This window comes from Chelon labrosus (genome assembly GCF_963514085.1).
Source record: "Chelon labrosus genome assembly, chromosome: 5".
NCBI classification, from domain to species: Eukaryota; Metazoa; Chordata; class Actinopteri; order Mugiliformes; family Mugilidae; genus Chelon; species Chelon labrosus.
Window position 1 is genome coordinate 20,547,099 of NC_140341.1, and position 23,292 is coordinate 20,570,390.

Below are 23,292 nucleotides of genomic sequence, written 5' to 3' on the forward strand. Positions count from 1 at the left end.
CCTATTAACAATTTTAAACTTGTTTTAAAAAGGACCAGAATGTCGCATGGCATGTCACAGCTGACGGAGAGCTTGGCATCATCAGAATGACAACAAATAAAAAAGATATAAACAATTAACTGTTAATTCATTTATAATTTAAAATACAACTCTAAACTTTCATATGTTCACAAACCAAACCACGCTAGTTGAGGAAAGAGGACTTCTTATGGTCTAGTGTAGACATTAAGTCTTTATCTTTTTACAAGACTTTCATTTATTTAGGTGTGTCTCAAGAGTTTTGCTTTTGATAATGCAAACCTGAAGACTGGTGGTGATTTGTTTAGTATCTAGAAAGCACACTAAGAGTTTGCGATGATTGCTTCCCAATATCCACACCTTTCAGACTAAAATTTGAGGGGAAAAGACCATAAATGTAATCTAAAAAATATCCTAAACTCTCATAACCATGACCTCACAACATCGAATATTCCAGAAGTGTTTATTTTCACATATTTTTATTGTACTTTAACTTTAAACCTTCTGGCCCAGGTGGTGACCAGGCCGTATTATTTGGTTGGTTGCTGAGCTTGGTGCACTCAGCGGCTCCTTAGTAACACTGTGACCACAATAAATGTAGCATTTGTTGCATTTGCATTATATGTGCTATATAAATAAACGTGACTTGACTTGACTATTTGATGTTTGTGGCATCAGATTTGGTAGGGATGTAGCTGAGAATTTGTCACACCGGTTAAACGGCATCCGTTTTCACAGTAATAAGGCTGGTTACTCTATAATTTTGACTTTGGATAAAGTGGAACAAAAGGTTTTTATGTCAGCTCTGATCTGGTGGCAGGGACAAGGAGACTGAGTCTATTTCAAGAATCTGTCTCATACGTTGGAGAGTTTTATTTTAGATGAAGATTTTAAAAGAGGCAAGCGTTTAAGGGTTATATTTCAAAATTCGTAATGCACTTGTGATTATTACCTGACATTTGTATTCGTTAATACACAGGATTAGATGTTACAGTCCCTTGTGCCCAGATCCCAGGCAAAACACATTTAGAGGCCCTGTCCAACTGAGAAATACTGACAAACCTACAGTCAATGCGTTATGAGATACAATCAAACCTACAATCTAAATGAACTAAGTAAATGCTGCTGGCTTGTATGGCCCGCTTAGAAGCAGACAGTGGACAATTCAAACCTTGCGAAACATAAGCTAACTGGGGCCTAAGGTTGATCAGTTTGTCCTGAAGTTAGAGGATTTTGTTTTAGATGAAGATTTTAAAAGAGGAAAGCGTTTAAGGGTTATATTTCAGCTGGCATAAGTTGTCATTCAAAATTCATAATGCACTTGTGATTATTAACTGACATTTGTATTGATTTCCTGAGGAGTTTGACATTGCAAGCTACATTTTACAAGCCGTTCCGCTTTAAATATTGTATATCTGCTTAATTTATTTAGATATCTGTCTCTCTCTCTGTCTCTCTCCATTTGTGTCTGTCCTTCCTTCTGTGGGCGTTGAGGTCAGAAGACCCCCTTTCATACATTCATTCATAAGGGCCAGCTGGATGAAGGGCATCAAAAATATTAGCTCAACTCTTGGCTTTGCTCGTGAGCAAAGAGCTCTGTGTGTTTTCCTCTCTTTTATGGTTTGTTTATTTCACTTCAAAATGCCACTTATGTGAACATTAAATCTACTTATTCAAAACAAAATTTGAATTATTAACTTGTACAACAGTGAGGAAAATGCCTCTCCTCAGAGCTAAAATGCACACTTATTAAAGATGTGCTCAAACTACATAATAGGCTTGAGATAAGATATGTATTCCACTAGCAAAGCATTGTTAGAGGTAACGATGAAACGCGTCAAACCCCTAAAGAGAGTTAATGGGGATTCCCTGTGGACTGTGATAGAGATTTGGTTTCTGTTACTGCCTCAGTCAGATCTTTTCATTTTGTATTTGTCTAACACGGCCAATGGCGCGCAACCCGATCTCTCTCTTCCTCTCCACTGTGTAAAAGACCTTAATGAAAAGCATTTCTTCCAAGCAATCTGAAAGTAAACATCACATTTCCTTAAAAAAAAAATCTCTCATGAGCTGAACTTCGGATTACATTCCGAACTGATTATTCTTCGGAAGCCGCAGAAATTACCTCTATCACAGTTGTTCCTTTACGTAAATGTACAGCCGTGTCCAGGTGAGGCCACTCCAGGCTCAGCTGCCTCTGCAGCGGCCACGACGGAGAGGTCGAATCCCATTTAGAGTGATGGTCAGTGATGACAGCTCCAAGTGGCCTCCCCCTCTCCCTCAGAATCACATCCTCACCTCTACTTAGAAGCAAAAAGAAACATCTGTTGGTTCATCTCACATTGAATCAGTTGATATCAGTCACAAATCATCCATGCCTCCTGATCTCTCAGCATTGCCCTTGCCGATGTTAGCAATGCAAATGTATTTTTCTGCAGGCACATCTAATGGGGATCAGACACAGCTCGTCTTGGTTTTGAATCAGAGAATCTTGTTGTGATAAGAAGAAATATAATTGCAGCGTTGTTCCCGTGCACCACACGTTTCCCACACTACACTTGCAAAGAAAGAGAGAGAGAGAAACAAAAAATAAGCAACCTGGACAAAATTAATCGGCATTAAAAATGTTATAGCGAAGAGTGGTAATTCACAACAGGCGTGGGGTTGAATGTTTCAACTGCGTGTGCTGTCAATCACAGTTGTAACATGTATGTTGGCGGTGGTGTGGGAGGTAGGGTACGTGATGGCCCTGATAAGTCTGAAGAAAAATCGCGTAAAGGAGGTTTTGTGTCTGATAACCTTAATACACTTAAATCAGGAAGAGTTGTAATACCAACATAAGGAATTTACCATTATTCAGTAATCAGGAATGTGCCTTATGCTACTCCGGCTCAGATTAATTTCATTACACAGTAAGGTGGGAATTCCCTTTATCAATCCCATTTCCCATGTAATTTTAAATCAAATGCATTCAACCATGGTGGGCTCAAATTATCTTTTAACAAACTCGTAAGCCTTTTCCGCGTTGCAGGACTTTAGATTGTTTATAGCCCATACGATTAACCATAATTACCTGAGAAAAGGCTGTTGTATACTTTTAATTTATAATGTTTACTCCCAGTATGTTACCATCCCAAATAGCAAACGATTCCTTTGACATACTGTGTTATAGGTTGTTATTTCAAGGCAATTTGAAAGGGTAAAGAAAAAAAAAGTTTTACTGACATTACAGTTGACGTCGATAGTGAGGGTTGAACTAGACGCTCATATAAATCTCTTACCATTTATTATTACAGCTTTCCATCCGTGCTTCTGTCAGAGCACGGGTCAGAAAATAGTTATAGCAGGTCGTTTGGCCTTTGACTTCCGCTGGCATGCTAATCGCTCCTCCAAACCGTTTTATTATGCCGAACCCGAGATAGCAGCAACAGAAAGACGCTTGATTCCACAAAAAGATGCTGCTCTGAGGCATCCGTGAACGCTTTACGCGCAATTGAGGATCGTCTGGGCGTGCTAATGTGTGTGAGTGTGTGTAATATTTCTACAAGCCAAATTAGTTTTTAAGAGCAGCACAACATATTTGCATGCAGAGTGTGCAAAGAGTTCACAATACAGTATGATATGCACTATTGATTTTTCTTAAGAACGTTTTTAGAGATTTTCCTTTTTTTATTTCTTTTCTTACATTGGTGCTTTAATAATTTGCCTGGTGTCGGAATTAAAGATATTGGTGTTACACATGCACACAAAGTTTCCCTATATTCATAAGAGTGGCTGATAACCATTTGGAATTTTGCACATGCCAACATTGGATCCATATTATTTATAATCGTTTAGCTTGTCCGCTTGTTCATTAAACATGATGATCACGTGGCATTCATGCGTGTGCTTGCGTGCGTATGTGTTAACATGAGAGCTCCTCCTCTTCGCTGTAGGTACGCTAGTGGAATCTGCATGACGGGTTTATCACAGAGAATAAATGCATGTGGACAAGGTTTCCCCCTCACAAACTGCTAACCCAGTCTGAGCACAGACAAATGGTTCATATTCAAGCTGCCCCTTAACGTCATTTTCTAAATTCATTCTGACATGGCAGCTCGAAATGAAATGAAAGCCTGCCGCTTTCATCATTATTGTGTTATCACCCCCTCCCCCCTTTTTCTCACAGTTTCTCCTCCACGTTGGTCTGATTCGTTTCACCTCATTCCTTAAACAGTGATTCACCTTCTTTCGGTGCCCACGGGGATCCTTTTTATGTTCAAACCATACATTTAACATGCGCTGCATCAGGCAGATGCTCTCCTCGCGTTGCAAACCTCCAATGACACGGCGGCGTTATTCACAATTCGGTGACAGAAATAAATAAATAGACAGTCACTAAATATCCTGTGCCCTCCAGAAATACCGGCATCCCTGTTAGAATGAGCCACAGAAGCAATAAATGAGAAGAACAACACAGATGAGTCATGTTCACATGCTGCTGACTATTCAGTGTTATAAGATTACTATCATTCACCGTAATGGCATTTATTTATTTATTTTACAGGGTTTGGGATCTTCCACGTGATAGGATGTGTACAGTAACTCAAAACAAGTGACATCCTTAATGACAGTCCAAACAATTTTCATTTTAGCTGTAACCTCTGTTGTTAATATAAACTCCTACTTTAGTATTTCACATCGCTCAGACACCAGGTTTTATTGCCCATGTGGCATGGAGGGGGTAAGAGGGGCTTGAGGCATATGCAAGACTCAGGCTTAAACTAACCACCTTATATAATCCATATTAGTTAGAAGCCTTTATTATGTATGTAAGAAAAATGTTTCACAGGGTTCAAACTGGCCTAATTGTCATTGTGATCCACTTTTGTCTCGTTTCAGTCTTGTACGACTGCCTTTGCACGTCATATGTAAACGTTCAGCAATAAAAACACTGTTAAGAAATAAAGCTGGTTACAAATGTTAGAGGACTTGAAATGGTAGCATAGTGACTCTAATCTGAACAAGTTTTTATTTTACTAAAATATGAAAAACTAATTAGTTACAGGGAATTAAAAATCAAAGCCCGCCTCTTGTTTAAGTCCGCTTCAAGTAAATGGGTTTTGTCTTCTACAAGCAAAGTATGTATGTGTACAAAGGTGGAATGAATGAATGAAAAACTGCCTATTTCTGCCTTACTAATTAGCTATTTTGTTGCCTCTATATTCTAAAAATGAATATAATGAATGATGTGACTATGGTATTAGACGTGTACAATATAAACCTTCCTTGTGCCTCCAAAACAGTTGTGACTCATCAGAGAATGGACATGGGCCTTCTGAGGGTGTCCTGTGGTGTCTGGTAACAGAATGTTACCCTACCCTTTGGGTCCTGTGATTTGAGGGGAGGGGCCTCTGTGGATCATCCCACAGATACTTGATCAGTTTGGGATCTAGTGAATTTGGAGGCAGGTCAACACCTTGTGCCGTTCTTCATGTTATTTGAGTTGTTCCTAAACCGTTTTTGTGTGTGTGTCTGTGTCAGGCTGCATCCTGCTGGGGATGGCTGCTGCCATCAAGGAGTGTCATTGCTAAGAGGTGGGGGTGTCTGGTCTGGTCTAGGTGGGTGCTACATGCCTAAGTAACATCCACACAAATGCAAGGTCCAAACGTTTCCCAGCAGAACATTGTATTGTCACAAGATGGTCAGTGTTATTTACTTCACCTGACAGTGGTCATAATGTTGTGCCTGATCAGTGTATATACACGCATACAGCTCAACCAATTGATTCATCCTATATGCCATTATTACACATTTTTTTCCTGAAATTCAATAATATATTACTATATGTATATTACTGTATGAATTAAACAAACATAATACAGATGTACTAAATGCTGAACTTTATAGAAATCATAATTAAATTACATGGCACACTTAGCTTATGTTTTGTTTAGTTTTTTCACTGAAAGACTGCAGTGTCACAGCAGGCTAACGTGGGTCTATGTAACTTTCATTATTACATCTCACCAAAAATGCTATTTAAGTGTTTTGGTTTAATGAAATACAAGTTCAGAGTTCAAGTAACAAAACCTAATGTTATGAATATAATTTTAATTATGTGCCACGGTGTAAAGTCATAGTGGCAAGTGGTGCAATCCAGCGATGAATTCCTCTCGTGTCACCAGGAGCATAAATCCACAGCGAGAGGCATCACTCCTCCGCCGACGCAGCAGCAGATCACCTCGCACGCACACTCTCTAAAGAAAGAGGACACACGAGAGGTTTATGGACCCTCTGTTGGATGTTCAGTCTCATTAGAAGTGTTTCCTCATGAATAACATTATTCAGGATGAATCACTTGATTATGTGTGTGTGTGTGTGTATGGGTGTGGGTGTGTTTTAACGGCTTCCTCTGTGTGCATGTGTGTGTCTCGCCAGAATAAACAACAGTGGGAAGTGGAGGAGCAGTCAGTGAAAAATGGGCGCCACCTCTCCTCGCTCTCCCCCTATTGATTTAATCTCCGGCCCTTTGCACCTCGCCGACAAATCTGTCTTGGCGAAATGCGTCTGAGGACGACGCCGTCCGCTTGGGTTTTGTTTGCATCGCTCTGTGGAATAAGCATTAATAGGCGTGGTGGGAGGTCAGAATATTTTCTGAGGGAGCAGTAATTCTCTTGACTCTCGAGAGGACGGTTTGGCGTCCTGCATATACACCTGTTGAACTGCTTATGCCCTGTTCACCTTCCCTTCTTCCATAAATGAGATTTTCTTCACCGCTCAAGCACAGATCAGAAACCTCTGTTGCAAAAAAAAAGTTAGACAACAAAGTGGGTGAGTCGTTGGAGGTTAAGAGGAAGCCATTTTATCACACTGGCCTTCTTGGCAGAATGTAATGTGTTCATGCAGCGTAACAGCACTAACAGGGTGTGATGATTTGTTTCTTCCAGTGTGCAAAAACACATAAAGATCAATTTTAAGGTGAGCGTAAAAAGTTTGCTGTCGCAAAGTGAAAAGTAAATCCTATCTTGGTTTTTGTAGCACTCTGCTAACAATTCCAGAAATTCCACTGCTTTATTCCAAGCATTTTCTGACTAGCAATTCGACACAATCTTCTCCTTTGGCTTGTTTTCCCATGTAAAATCTCTGTGTGCGGGGTTTAGGGCACAGACCTGATTCCCGCTGATTGGAAAGCACCCCTCGTCTGGAGGTGCGATCATAACAGAGTCTATCTGAAGCCCGTGGATTTTCTCTGGTGGCAGGCTTACCTGAAATACAGCTTCCTTCGCTGGCACCAGCCCGGCTGTCGCATCCAGGCTTGCTGCAATTACAAACCTCTGGCAGTGAGTTGTTCTCATCATGTCCACATGGGAGGGCAGTAAATGAGAGCAACCGAGTAGAAAAAGGAAGAAAAAAAAAAGTTTGTTCCTTACGCACGTCTGCAGCCACTTCCCGCTCTGCTCACACACACCATCGCCTCCCACTCTCAATCTCATTGTGCTGGCAAATTAAAATTCACGGGTTGCCAAGCCATCCATTCTCCCTCCACTGCTTAATTGTCTCGAAAATTGAGGAGATTACTGGGCGCGATTTATGTACAAATAAGAATCTGTCAGAAAACTGGCAGTGTATACCGTGACATGCTCACACGCATGGCCTCAGTGATATGGGAGCTATGGCCAGGATAGGATACCTTGAATTCCAAGCTTTATCCTTTACACTTCTATCATTTCTGCAGCGCTTTGAGCAATGCATGCTGGCAGGAGCTGGACAAGACGCCGGAAAGATGGAGATCAGACACTTACATAAAGAACAAAGTTTTGATTTTCCCTGCATCTGTTTTTGTATGGTGGGAATCTGCCTGATTGTCGTGCCATCTGCATGGTTGGATGGCGTATATGAAAAGCAGGCCGCTTCGGGCACAGTTCACGTCATGGTAATGCGTTTTAACAATTTCCTTTTAGTGGAGTCGTGAGACACGTAAGAAGGTTAGGTCTATAGACAGAGGCACGCAGTCCTTCATTGAGATTACAAGGCATGAAACAAGCCATGGCGAGACAAGCCGACGGTCGGGTGATTTCTGGCGCCGGGCTGCCACTGATCGCCTGTGGCCATAGTTTTTCCGGTGTGTCTGGCAACCACTAGTCAGACCCCTGTTGCCAGCTGTTCAGACAATTCAGCATGCTCAGCATGTTCAGACAATTGGCCATCAAGGAGTGTCATTGCTATGGGGTGGGGGTGTCTGGTCTGGTCTAGGTGGGTGGTACATGTCTAATCAACATCCACATGAATGCCAGGTCCAAAAATGTCCCAGCAGAACACTGTATTGTCACAAGATGGTCAGTGTTATTCACTTCTCCTGTCAGTGGCCATAATGTTGTGGCTGATCTGTGTATATATGTAGACAAAGTACTGTAAATGGAATTAAGGTCAATCTCCACTGTCTTTGTTTTATATTTATCAGCATAGAGTCTTATTTCTGTCCACCCTCCCAAACACACACACACGGAGCATGCAGGCGTATCTCATCGTGTGCTGCATGTGTGCAGGTGCACGCGGGTCTGCATGCAAATGTGCAGGTGTGCACCGAAACCATGTTCCTCCTTAGAGGGCGAGCCAAATGAGGCGGCATGATTACAGCCTTACAGATGTACCAATGTAATCTCACCTCTTAGACTGCTGTTGCCCGACCCCACCCATGCCTGCCCCTCCTCGTCCCCATCCTCCATCCACTCCTCCTTTCGCGCCGGCCCATTCCGGCTAAATCCAATTTGTTACGGTCTCAAACAAGGCCTCGCTTTTCTGTCTTCTCGCCCCACTTCAAACTAAGTGGCTCCTGTTATTGCTCGTCCAATTTGAAATAGTCCTCCCCCATCACCACCCACCCACCCATCTTTCTTTCTTTCTCTTCGGGTCCCCTCTTGCACTGATGCTCGATAGTGCAGTGTAGAGACTCCAGACGTGTAGAACAAGACGAACAAAACTGAAAAGCTCTCATACAGATGTGTTCTTTTGAGCTTGAGGGCATTTTGTGCCATTTTGTAGCAGGTCTGCTTTTGTAATGAAGCAAATTCTGATTATTTTTTCATCCGCTCACATGTGTGGATCTACACAGGAGGTGGTGTGGGTAGTTTTATATGTCTTGACATTTTGCAAAGATTTACTTGTATCAAGGACATCTGTGTTTGTGTGTGTGCACAGTATCTCGGTGCAGTTTGTGTGTTTCTGAAGAGATCTATAGTTTTTGATGGAGAAATGATGCCTGTAATCCCTGTAAGAATATCAGAGGAATCATTATTAATTAAAGTAAGGACGGAGAGAAAGAGCAGAGACGTGGCCTGTTAATTGTTCAATAAATGTGCTGAAGGAAATGTTTTACTCCAACGTTTCTCGCTCCTATGGGTTCTGTTTTTAATTGCAAACCTGCCTCTGGGTTGATGCTTATAGATGCCGCTTTTATTGCATCGCCAAGCATTTGGCAATTACGAGGGCTTTTCCACAGTCTAGCTGTTTGATTGATGGGAATTATAACCATAAAAATAACAATGTGGTGGTTACGACGATGGCACCAATAATTATAAAAACTCTAATGCGGACTTGATGGTGGTCGTGGAAGTTAGCGATGGCGATGATGAAGACGGATTGCGATGTCGAACAGGAGTCAGGCTGGAGGTTGCCGCGTACCAGAGGGCACTCATGCCTGCCGATATGTGCGTCGCATACAAATAAACCCACGATAGGAGCTGATAAATAATTTGCTGTGTGTGTGTGTGTTTGTTGCAGGGGATGATGTACCTTGAGGAGCGAAGGTTGGTCCACAGGGATTTGGCAGCCAGAAATGTTCTGGTCAAGTCTCCAACCCACATCAAGATCACCGACTTCGGCCTGTCTCGCCTGCTGGACGTCAATGAGAAAGAATATAATGCTGATGGAGGAAAGGTAATCTCTCAAATAAATAAATAATACGTACGGTACGTCTTCATTTAACATCTTTGATTATCACAATGGCGGATATGATGACCTTGTAATATATTTATTCATTCATATGCTGAAATAAATTGACAGACTTGTTCTTTATTTTGGGAAACACTTATTTCCTCTCCCTACTGTTGGAAACGCAATGTAGAAACTGCACTCACCGTCTTATAGAAACTTTTGTCATTGCTGTATCCACATTCTGATATATCCATGATAGGGATTGACTTTTACCAAACACACACACACACGTTTCGACAGAAATGGTCGGTGCGTCTGTCCCAAGCTCGTCTTCAGCTAACATCTGTGCACCTTGTTTTGACCAAATAAGCACCATCTGCACATGATTCACAGCGGCTCTACTTGACAGGAAACACAACAATGGCAGCACAACTCCAGAAATGCAGTCATTTCGGATTGCAGACTTGGGTATTTGTAAGGGTAAAAGGAAAGAGATCTAATTTGTTTATTGCGCTCACAGAGCAGGAGAGTCAGGATTGGCTTAAGCGTATTTGCATGGTGGTTATGGTGACAAAGGCATAGATAAATATGTATTTACGTTATTGACATGGTTTTCAGTCAGTACGTTCCTTCCACCTTTGTTTGTGCATCAGCTTGTCCACCAAGTGCAAGCACACTCCTTATTTTGGTGCCTGTCCACGGGCTGCAGTTCTCCGTGATGTCGTTCCCAGCGTTCTGCTCGTAGTAGTATGGGATCTGTTCAGAACTTCCGTTGTTCTGGTTTTGACTTCATTGTGGTTTTGCATTTAGAGCATCTGACCGATTCTCATCTGTAGAAATCCAACTGGATTCCCATTTTAGGATTCCCATTTCAAATGTCTTTTTCTTTTTTTCTTTTTTACTGTCCAGACTGTCCAAAATTCAGAATCTGGATAAGCCAAAAAAATGGATTTGGGGTGGAAATCTGAACAAAGCATTAGGGATCTTTAGATGGATCTTCAGATTTTTTAATTTTTTTTCAATTTTTTTTACAGCCCAACTGTCCAGGTCAGCTGATTCAGCTAAACCGTCCTGCTGCTGCCTAAAGCCTCATATTGTATGAACATATGACTCTCTTCTAAGTCTTGGCAAGAACGCAGATGGGCACACTGTCAATCTGTTTATTTTCACTCCATTTCATTATTCTGTCTTTAACAGCGGATGAGAATATTAGAGGATCTACTACTCTATCGTTCACATTATTCAACCCGCGCTGATTGCTGATACATCTTGTGTGCTCATACATTTGAGTCAGCAGTAAGCGACCTTGTGATCCACTTCTATTATCTGTTGTTTGCTGGGCTTGGTTTTGGAGATACCGTATTATTGAATTATTATTTTGCATCGTACTATCGACGTGTTGTAAAAGACAACAATAGACATTAGCATTAATGAGGGTTTCATATCCTGAGGGAGGAACTTAGCCCATCACAAAGGACATTTTTAGCGGAGTGAAATACCATCCTGCTCTATTGGACCGTTTTATTTACCTTTAGGGAACAGAGATCTCAAAATCCTGGTAAACGTGGTAAACAAATACGTCCTTGGGGCTCTCCGCTCGAGCTTCTGACCTCTCTTCTAATCTTTGTTTATCCTTTGCCTCTTTTGTATTTTCTTTTCAAACCCTCTTTTCTCCAAAAAAGCCTATTTCATTCTCTCTCTGCCCTCTTCCCAGCGTGTCCGTGATGGTTTATGTTGACGATGAGCACTGGCATTATCCCCTTGGCTGAGTGAAAGACAGACACTCTAACCTTCGACATCCCCCTCCCCTCATCCTCCATCACTGTAATCAATAGAATTGGCCTTCAAATCTAATCACAGTGTTAAGCTGCATCCCAGACCGCCCTGCTTTTTGACTCACCTTGTGTGTGTGTGCGTGTTAGTGTGTGCGTTTGTCTTCTCTTTCATCGAGCCTTGTTTTTCTTCGCTCTGTCTATCCTCCCCACTCTCCAAAATGGTTGACACAGTTAGTCCTGCCAAAAAGATTTATTATAGGCCTGAAACCTCACCAACAAATGATCTGAATTTAGTCTGAAGTCTGCTGTCATTTTCCTCATCATTTTGATGGCAAATGTTACATGTATGTAATACTGACTTGCTATCCTTGTGCCTGGCAGATGCCCATCAAATGGATGGCCCTGGAGTGTATCCATTACAGGAAGTTCACTCATCAGAGTGACGTTTGGAGTTACGGTAAGCTTTACAAATCCTTCTAGAGAACGTACGGGCGTGCACATCAAAATAATTGTGATAGCTGCACACACACTTTTCTGTTTTCACTCCATTGAGTTCATATAGACAAACTGAAACTACTAAACACAAGCGGACGGTCAAAATGTTTAACAAAACATTCACGAGGTGTGTAATTGTGTTTTGGTCACAAGGCAGTGCAAAGTGAACCCAGAGGCAGGACACAGGTGCAGAGATTTGTGGTGGATTGTGATGTTTGTTTTAAAAGTTGCAGGTTATGATGAGGCTGAGTTGGCGTTGGTTGGTTGTGACAGGCAGGCAAGGCGAAGGCAGCTAGGCAGCAGACTGGAAATGGCAGGCCAGGGGAAAGTGGAGGGGTGCTGAGCCGGGCTGAAGGTCTGGGAGTAGTTGTGGCTGGACACGGAAGGTTACAAATATTCGAACGCGAATGCGAAGACAAAATCACATCTGCCGAGATCAAGAAGCTGCCGCTCAGGTAGACGCAACAAACTGGTGAGGAGCAAATAACAGACCAGTGTAGATGTACCGCAGAGCTTGATGGGTGGATAGGAGGCAGGTGTGCAGGCTGATTACAGAGCAGGAGCTGATTGAATTGCCACGCCCAGAGACTCACACACACTCGAAACAACCGAAAGAAACATGGGGAGTAGGGGAAAGAATACAGACACATGGCAGTTTTCTTTCTGCCTTATATGTGTTGACACTTTGGGAGAGTTGAGAGAGAGAGAGAGAGAGAGCATCTGAGAGATTGTGCAAGAGAACTGGTGGGGTTTAAGACCGAGAAGGTTGAAAAATAGAGCTGGTGTGGTGGAGGTGGGCAGGCAGGCAGGTGGCTGACTGAAGACAGGAAGGTACATGAGGTATCTGGACACAAAAGAGAACATGGTTGGAATGTTTGCTAAGCACAAGAACTAGAACAAGATGGACCTCAGGTGCACACAGTGCTATGGACTCAGATGTGTTCTTGCCCTGTCCGTTTCATAGAGGATGTACTGGGAGGTAACTTGTGTGGACTTAGGACAGTCGGATATACCAGAATGCATTTCCCAGGTGGCATCAAGCACACGGCGGTTTCAGTTCCAGAATGTCAGTACGGCATCCTGCGCTCCAGTCCAACTTGTCAAAGCCGAACTACTAAGTAACACCTAGCACATACAGAGGGAGACAGCAAGAAAGAGACAATATGAAGACATGAATATGCAAGCCATCTAAGTACTGTATTTTGTCTGGCTTTCAAATTTCCTTCCTCTCTCTCCACGTTGCATTGCATAGTTAAAAGCAAACCATTTTTTTATTTTATTAAGCAAATCTGAAGGCAGCCATGGATGCAGCTAGATACGTTGCATTCCTCAAGAAATACAAAAGAAAAATGTCAACATCCCCTTTCTTGCAAACTAATTTGACTTGTTTCTGAAGCACTGCATGAAGCAATCACAGCTTAGTCGTCTTAAGTCTTTAGTACACTTTTAGAGGTTCTCAACTTCTCTCACCCTCAGTACCAAGTACAACTATAGTATTATTTACATTGTTTCCCATTATGTAATCACCTGTTTATTTTTACTTTAAACATTACCTATAATTTCATTCGTAAAGCGCTTTGCTTTGAGCAGTGAAATAATTCTGTAATTTGCATTTACAGGAAACTATCTATGGAAAATATATTGATGTAACGCAGTAGAAGAGAGAGAAAAAAGTCAGTCTTATATACGCCTTTAACTGTGTTAATATCAACATGTCATCAAGATCTTAAAACTCAATCTCATTCACTACCTCTCATTTAATAAGATTTTTATTGTTATATTTTCAAATAATCAAAATTATTTCCGGTGTAAGTCCACTAATGACTTTAATGCTCATTTAAAAAACGATTTACAAATTAAAGGATTATCTTATCTTATTAAAAGTATCCATATGGATTAATGCGTCCATCTCCCCAGTGGTCCTTGGTGACCTGAAGCTATCACAGCTCAGTCTTATTGTGTGCAGTTAGCGCTTCCCGCCACGTATTAGCTGATTAACACTAACCTGATTAAAGCTGTAGTGCGCTGAACATTCGGTCCGGCTGATGACTTTCAGGGCTCTGATTAATTCTTCACCTCTGCTCATCTCTTGTCTTCTGTGGAGCTATGTTCTCTTATCTTGACCTCTCAGATTTACGGTGCGTTTTACAGTTACTTTTCTTATTTTTTGCTCAGTTTTCTTTTTCCTATTTTTTCCTTCATTTATTTTCATTCCATGTCATATATACAGTATACTTTTACTGTATAACCATCCTCTCTCAGCTCTTGTCTTCTACCCTTTACCATTCTTTAGTCCTATTTCCTGTCATGGCGATTTTCTTTATCTTTTCTCCACTTGTTCTTCCCCCTGTGAACATCTATTCTCCTTCTGCTCCTCTTTACTGAACTCTCCTCTTTTGTGCTTCTTCTTTTTAGGCGTAACCATCTGGGAGCTGATGACCTTTGGAGGGAAGCCGTATGATGGGATTTCCACCAGAGATATCCCAGATCTGCTAGAGAAAGGAGAGCGCCTCCCTCAGCCGCCCATCTGCACCATTGACGTCTACATGGTCATGGTCAAGTGTAAGTAGGGGCTGAGGGTGGGCAAAGGACCAGAAACTTGCGTGAGAGATGACACATACTGTGTCTGGTGCAATGTATGAAAAGCCATAGAGAGCAATGAGCAATGCCTTTGTAAACTGAAAGCCAACCTGACTTCCCCCGCCCAACCTTTTTTTTTGCGGTTGGTCTGGAGTTGGTTTTTTGGGAACTGACTCTCCAGCAAAGATCTGCCAGGCCGATCAAATAATTTGGGAAAACTTTAAGTGGTGGTGGATAGAAGAGTAACACGTAGCAATGTAGTCTTCCACGTTATCCCCGCACCATGGAGTTGAATTTGTTTACAACAAAATTGCACTGATTGCCTGTATCTGATTGCGTGCAGAGGTACTTTTTTTTTCTCAGTATCGGTTGAAATACCCCAGATACATCAGGCTACTGTGGCCCCAAACACAGTAGTACCCAGGCCACATGGCCATTGCCACATCCACAACAAGTCATGGTGCTAAGGAAGCTGCTCTAACCCCAACCTCAAGGTAGCTAAGGTGTATTTGTGTTATTGTTACACTTTCTACACTATCTTGGTTTTGTCTTTCGACCCACAATATTCTTTTTCTTTCTTTTTTTTCTGTTTATTATTGTCGTTGCAAGTATTGCAAGCTGTACACATGGTTTCCCATATCCTGTACCATGTCCAAAGATTTGGACCAGATTCAGACAGCCTCTCCAGCAAGGACAAAACAAATACCAGTTTTCTGCGGCTTTCTGAGGATGTTCTTTTACTGCAGACCTTATGTCCAGGGCTGGATAATATTGGACTTGAGTTCCAGAGTGTCGGTCTGTTTAACTGCAAGCAGTAGTCAAGCCGATGGATACTCCTTTAGCCAAGGGACGCTTTGTTTAGCCAATGGATGCATCTATTACCTGGCATGGATTTTAAGTTGGAAGTGAGAACTGTTTTTTATGTGCTGTTTGTATGTTTGTCTCTTATTTTGTTGCTGATTTGTACAAGAAAGAAGAAATATTAACATTTTACTGAGTGATTATAAAATTCCAGGCGTCAGAGATAAATGTTTGTTTCTTTAAATCTGAAATATTGCAGTTTTAAAGTTCAAGCTGGCTGTTACCTTTCAGAAGACAGTGTTTGGTCATCTCTCAGACGGCAGTGATAGTGAAAAGTTTTACGAAAATAATAGAAGGACTTTAGATAGAAGATGAGTTGGGAAATGATTTTTCTAACCGACTGTGATGCCCCCAATGCCAAGATCTTAGCGTGATTGGTCGGACACTGCTGTCACGCCATCGGGCACTGGGGTCACGGGTGGCACTGTAACCTCTGGCCACGGCTGCCAGGACAAAGACTTGCTGCCAGCGTCACCCCCGGCCTTGTCCTCTGCTCTCCAAGCTGCAGCCTCTGGCCGTCCCTGTCACCTTGGCTTTTGCATTCACCCTGAACCCGTGCCAATCTGGCAACCGCACACACGGCAGGGAGAGGTCACCGTCACCTGCATGTTACCTACCTACAAACTCATTGTAGAGCCCAGTGCACACCAGCACCGCACGTGAAGACGCAATTTAGCATATTCAGTTAATTTGAGTACTCTTGCTTTTATTGGCACTAAACCTAGACTCCAAGCATCACGATAAAAGGTGATCACTTTTACACGTGAGACCTCTTGTATCTGGATCTGTGTACTCGGGTCCAAAGCTGCATCTCTCCCTTTGGAGCTCTATGTCTTATTTCCCTGGATACCTTGACAGGCTCTGCTCGAGGCCAGATCACATCTTTGCTTTGGCATTGTACTCATGTGTTCACTGGGAAATTGGCAGCAGACCATAACGCTCCATATGGCCATTCGGGTGATGAAACAGTATTTATCTAGAAATTGGAAGAAAAGTGATTACAATAAAGAGAGCTTACAATGGGAATCTTGAAGTAGAAGTGGGAGAATATTTTTTAAACCAGTTTTTGGAGTTTTTAAGAGGTACTTTCATTCTTCATTGCCTCAATCTTATGTATTATAATTATACATTCTGCAAATTTTCGTAGACAGCTTTACCAAGTAGTAATATTATGTTCCCAGGCATGTAGCTTTATTTTAGCACACTTGGAAAAGAGTGAGTAGGTTAGGTGGGATTATGAGAAAGATATATAGGTACTGTAGTATTCGGCCTCTTTGCAGTTTCTAATCTTACTCACACAGACCTTTTCATGTTGAATTATTCACCCCGTAGAGACTTGAAATGAAAAATGTATGTTATTTAGAGCTGAAAGGTTGACATCCAAGTCAAATTATTATGAATGCTTTCATGCAAAATAACACAGAGGAGAACATGTCACGCATATTTGACACAATCTGCGTAGGCAGCACCCTAGACTCCAAAGTGTGACGACTATTGAACTGCACTGCCTGATTATCACTGACACATATTCGACATACTGCTCCTCTCACTTTGATGCAGTTGCTATAAGTTCACAAAATCAGGAAATAACTGGATCTTGATGGGTGTAGATCATGGTTTTTCTGCCTTCTGAGAAAAACATACTATTACTGTAGGGTCAGACTTAAAGTCAATGGGTATATGGAAAAAATATCATGCAAATAAGGTAAAATAATGTATGTACATATGTGTAAACACATTTTTCAGGCTGGATGATTGATGCAGACAGTCGACCCAAGTTCAAGGAGCTGGCGGCAGAGTTCACCCGGATGGCTCGGGACCCCCAGAGATACTTGGTTATCCAGGTTAGTGAATCTGAGTTACTTTTACAGTAAGACCCAGATTCTGGGGAACTTGCTTTGGTGTCATGTCATGTGGTCGTTACATGTTCTTTTCTGTCACAAATCACATTTATACTTCTCGTTCATTTAAACAAAAATCTATCGCGCTATACCTTACTTTAGTGGTACACCGTAAAATGAGAGTGCTTGACTTAAATTTATCAATAAACCATCAGTAGCATAAATCTTTATTTTATCTTTTTCATACAAAGAGAGGGCGGCACAGTGGTGTGGGATGGTGGTCTGTTTCTGGGTGGGGTCTCCATCTTACTCCGTCTTACTCCCACCATCCAAAGGACAAGCATCTACAGAAAATGAATGAATACAAAGAGAGCTTGGCAGCGCATTCACCATCGTGCTTGCTCTTGTGTGATACTTTCAAAAGATCCTGAGAGAAAAACACAAGTTGAGCATTCTTGCATGTGTGGTGAACGTTATCGTACACGTCAACCTCTCTCAGGGCGACGATCGCATGAAGCTGCCCAGCCCCAACGACGGTAAGCTGTTCCAGAGCCTCTTGGATGAAGAGGAACTGGAGGACCTGATGGACGCCGAGGAGTACCTGGTACCCCACGCCTTCAACATTCCACCGCTGGCATACACTCCCCGCACACGCATGGACTCCAGCAAGGTATTTTCTTTCAGGAATCTGCCGACACCTTAAATCCAGCGGCCGTATCACAGCAGTTATCATATTTAAAGCCTGTTAAAATCTATCTGGTAAAGTTTAGTGACAGTAGATTTAATAGCATTTGAGTATCTTTGATGTCACTATAATTTGGCTCGATATTTCTGCAGTAAGAGACAGTTTTCTTAGTCTCTGACTAGAATGCATATCCTCTAAATCTCTGCAACCTTATATACTAGAATATGCTTTCACCCACATCTGGAATTTCTTTATTTTACAACTGTTTGAACAAACTAGACAAGTTTAGTTATTGTTTCCAGTTGTATGCCCCGAAAGATTTTAGGCTACAACTCACTCAGCCATCGCAGCAAACTTGCACAAAATTATATGTCAGATATGTAATTTGTTTGTTATTTTTGTTTTTTTGTAGTAATTATACTTGAGTTTCTTATGTTTTGATTTGATATAGACTCTTGATTCAGATTACTTATTACCGTTTCCTTTTGAGTGTAGCAGCAGGGCGACTAGCACTGAACCGTGATGGAAAAGGAGACAATATACATTTAAAGCAGTCATTCAGATCATTTAGATGGCCTCTAAAGTGGTGTGGGAATGAGTTTTCTCAGCGTGTACAGAGGGAGTCTTGTGTTAAAGCTCAAAAGATTGAGGTCTTAAAACCACACTCACACAACTCTCTCAGTGTCTCCCTCATTTTCGTCTCGCTTTCCCATTCTCTGCCTGTTTTACTTTGTCTTTCTCCATTGTGAAACTACGGTAATTGCCTTTCTTCCAAACCGGAGCGCACGGCCCGACCGCCTCAGTTCTTCAACGGTCACAGTCTTTCTTTGGACTTAAATCCATCGCAAAAGCAGTCGCACAGGCAGGACTCAGCCATTTTGCATTCCAGCATCCCCCTGTGTTTGTGTCAGGATGGGAGTGCCTGCTGAATGCCAAATGAGAGACATGTCTCCAACTCTGCTTGGTGCCTTTCAGAGGGTGAAAGATTATTTATTTGCATAATATTTGTAAAAATTAGCCTCCACTCTTTTGGGGTTTTCTTATTAGTTTGGGTGCGGAATTAATTTTACTCATTTCATACAGTTACATTCATCTACATAAATCATGTTGATTATTGTAATGACCTTAATTATTGTAGTCAACAAAATATTTACGCATAAATACAAACTTCACTTGCATAGCTGCACAGCCCAACTGAAATAAATTAGTTTCGCATTCACCTAGATGCACATTACCACCAGAGCCGTGTGTTTCTGATCTGCTGAGCCGCGTACTACTCAAGAGGTCCTGGCCCCATCAACCTCCTCGGTGTACATGGCTTATTTTTTATCTATTCCGCCCCGAGGGCCATGCATAATTCTCCAACCTGCCTATGATACCTCTTATATTTACACATTATACCAAACCAACTTGCCTGTAATAGAACTACTATTGTCGCTGATAGTTTTATGCCCCTGTGCTCTTGTTTATCCCTGTAATACTCTGTACACTCGCTAAACCTTTCTACAATGAACATGTTGAATGCTACCTCTATCAATTCTTTTTTCTTTTCTTTTTTTTTTTACCCATTATCAATCTTTCATGTTACATACATCAGCTGTGTCTTGTACTCTTGTTTGTATCATGTTGATGCTTCATCAGATGTATGTATGTATGACAAATGCATGTATCATCTTGTTCCTCCTGTGGCTTTCTTCTCCTCCTTCTCCTCTGTTATCATCTCTTTCCTTTTTCTGTCTCCACTCAATCTTTACCTCCAGCAGATGGGTCCCCCCCCCCCAAATAAGCTGGGCTCTGCTCAAGGTCCTTTGAATTGTTACTGTCGCTTTATGAATAAAAGTAATTGAACTGAAATATTTTGGACTGTCCCTATTAAAGTGTATCCTAACAAAAAAGACACAATCAGAATTGTTAATATAAAAATCCCCTATGCCCTAACAAAGGAACTTTTTTTTGACTGTACTAAACATTCAAGTTTTATTATTTTAAGATTTATTTACCCACAATGGATTAAGTCCAACATGGCCTGCGGGGTTTCAGGAAAGTCATACGTCTATGTTCAAATACAACGCAGAGAAATTGTTTATTTCTATCTTCAGGTTAGTGATGTTAGAGTACTGAGACAAGAGAAGATGAAGGATAATGAGTGTAAATGAGGACTTAAAGAGGGAAATTGAGGGGATATACCTGTAGTTACAGTGTAATGAGAACACAGCGTGAGCCCCGGAGCCTCGTTCGAAAGCTTCGGGCTTACGGAGCAGGGCGCTGAAAGGGAAGAAAGCGAGGATGAGTCCAACAGCGCCATGAAATGAATGATGCCGTTTTACACGGAAAATGAGCGTCCCTTTAAGGCTGCTCATAGCTTTTGGCCCTTTGTGAATTCTGTATTAAGCAGCATGAAACCAGGACATACCGGTGGTCCCACTTTGCTTTGCTGATGATTTTTTTTTTTTTTCACTAGCCTCTTATTTATTTGATTGTTTTACTGGAAAAACTAAATAAAAATAAAAAGAAGTCTTTCGTCCGTATTCCATTTCTACTGTCTTGCCAAAAAAGGTGAATCTAGTATTAAATGCTGCTGACCAGAAGTAAAATTTACAGTTGCGCCTTCGTTCACAAACCATAAATCAGGGGACAAAAGACCTTTTTTTCCATTCTCTGTATTTTCAAGGAAAAGCAGGTGTGACAATAGAATTTTTTCCTCTTATTAGTGTGATTACAGACTTCTCAGGCGCAGTGCAAGGGAATGTAGGCAGGGAAATATAAAAAGGGAAAACAAACCTCTTGCTGGTAAAACAGGGGAACAAAGATAAATCAGAGTAAAGCTCCCGGTGAGGTTCTGAAAAGCCCGTTTTTGTTACGAGCGCAGGCACAAATGCGCACAGCAGGGCACAGCTGATATGGCTACTTTAAGACTTTGCTGCGTGGAGCCTTTTAATTAAAATCCTTTTAATTAAATTGTCCTTGGCAGTCACGCTGCCATATCATTATTTAGCACTGCTGTTTGTCTCCCCTGCCTGTCATATTAAAATATTACAGATGAACAATGGCACAATGCACTTGAATTGTCAGTTTTATTGTTCACAATATATTCTGTGACGCTCTTTTTTTTTTTTTTAGTATTATTATTTATTTGTGATTTTTTTTTCACCACGCTTTTTTTTTTTTTTTCTTTTTCAAACTTTGCAATAACTACCTACATGTACTTGTCTCATGGGATTGGCTTTGACTTCATAAACTGAAACTCCGTCTCACATTCATGCAGCTCCGTCCTAACTAAACCCTCCTCTGCTTCTACTCAGAGCCAGTTTAGCTGCCAGGAGCCCAGTTTCAGCATGGAAGACATGCTGGCCACCCTCCCCAGAGTGGTCTCTGTTCCGCCCGTTTCGGGAGGCTGCCTCCCTCCGCAGGAGCTCACCTCGGGAGGGCAGATCGGCGGTGGGTTTAGCCGTGGCAACCAGGATGACCCCCGCTGTAATGGCACCCTGAGGAAGCAGGCCTCCCCGAGGTCCAGCACTCTCATAGCTGGCCCGTCTCTCACCGGAGGACAAGGTAAAGCAAAAGATGCTATCGTGGCATTTAGTTCTGCTGGGTTATGCTGCAAAAAGGCTTTGGGCTCCTACCAGTGACTTTAGAATAAGCATCCAAACATACTCAACACACCTAAACTGAAAATTGTAGCTCAAGTTGTTGAACACCACCAAACTCAACTGCAACAACAAAATCAACCTGCATTTTTGACTTTGGGTACGTTCACACCTATCATTTGTTCCAGTTCATGGAGTAATATGATATAGCATGTTACCATGTTGCATTTTACTTTGATTGGGTTTTGTTCAGTGTGCAAATTTACAAATTTATGACACACCCTGCAAACACTGACAGGTCATAATTTTGTAGAAAATTTGGATTTCATGAAATCATGAAATAATTGCATCAAAATTGGAGAATCAGCAGCAAGTGTGAGCACTGGCACTTACTGCTGTTTTGTGGTTTGTGCAGCAGTGATCTGTATATGGACAACATGTTCACTTCATCCAAGCAAAGCTTAGACAACAACATTTTAGACATGCCAGACATCTCAGAAGGAGACAAAACACTTTTAGAGGCATACAACTGGTCATACTGGTCTGTGGGCAACATGTGTTCTCACAGCGAATCAACCACTCTGGGGAGCAATTGTAAGCCGTCTGAGACCACCTTTTCTAACCGGTCTCAGTTCTGTTGATTTGTTCTGGAGAATAGTGAGATTGCTGTGTTCAAACTCGCCCCAACGAACCCACCTGGCAGGGAAATGCTCCCCGGTTTCAGAACAATAAACTAGGTGTGAAAGTACCCTAAAATCGCTGGCTCATAGCCAGCAACACAGGTCCAAATGTGATATTGTGGAGTGATACTTCAATACACATCTATGCAATGTGTTAAATTTGGAGCGAGAAATGATGCCACCGTTCCCAAACTTGATGACTCATTGTGATACACGGTCTTTGCATCAGTCAAACTTTACACAGATTTGTGTCAGCCTGTAAAAGAGAAATCAAGCCTGAATTAGGTTTTGGAATACACGTGGATCTGCTCTGTGTACATTCACTGAAGATTAGTGGTACACAGTAAGACGTTAAACGATATGAGTGTGTATGACTGCTGATGGGCCTGTCAAGTACTGATAAGGGTCTGTCTATTGTCAGCAGAAGAAAAATGAAAGGAAAGCGCATCTCAGGTCACTAAGGCCCCCAAATCCCCAAACCAATAAAGAGCCCCTGACATAAGCCATAGCCCTGCCTGAGAGCTTAGTCACAAGCACTGAATGACTTGCATTAAAAGGATGACTCGGATATACAGGATACCACAAATCTGTATCCAGGATCCACTAATCACGGAGGGTTTTTTGTAATGTCGTACTTTAAACTTCCGTCTTACCTGTGTTGCCTTTGTGTGTTTTTGATCCACAAGGAGGAGAGGACAGCAGTGGACAGCGTTACAGTGCCGATCCAACCGGCCTTTTGGCAGAGCGAGTCGCCAAAGGAGACAAGGACCAGGAAGGATACATGACTGCCATGAGAGACAAGAACAACTCAGGTTACTTTAACAATTCTGAGATCACTTAGCTTACAAAACTCAA

General features: G+C 41.8%; 1 protein-coding gene across 1 annotated transcript in view; it reads left to right on the forward strand.

The window, feature by feature from the left end:
- The window catches only part of erbb4b (erb-b2 receptor tyrosine kinase 4b), a 64,600-nt gene that overhangs the window by 32,520 nt on the left and 8,788 nt on the right, over window positions 1-23,292 (forward strand). The window contains exons 5-11 of the mRNA XM_084544172.1: window positions 9,781-9,936; window positions 12,090-12,165; window positions 14,619-14,765; window positions 17,391-17,488; window positions 17,985-18,155; window positions 21,473-21,722; window positions 23,124-23,249. Coding sequence (XP_084400298.1) covers window positions 9,781-9,936; window positions 12,090-12,165; window positions 14,619-14,765; window positions 17,391-17,488; window positions 17,985-18,155; window positions 21,473-21,722; window positions 23,124-23,249 — 1,024 coding nt within the window. The remainder of the gene's footprint in view (window positions 1-9,780; window positions 9,937-12,089; window positions 12,166-14,618; window positions 14,766-17,390; window positions 17,489-17,984; window positions 18,156-21,472; window positions 21,723-23,123; window positions 23,250-23,292) is intronic.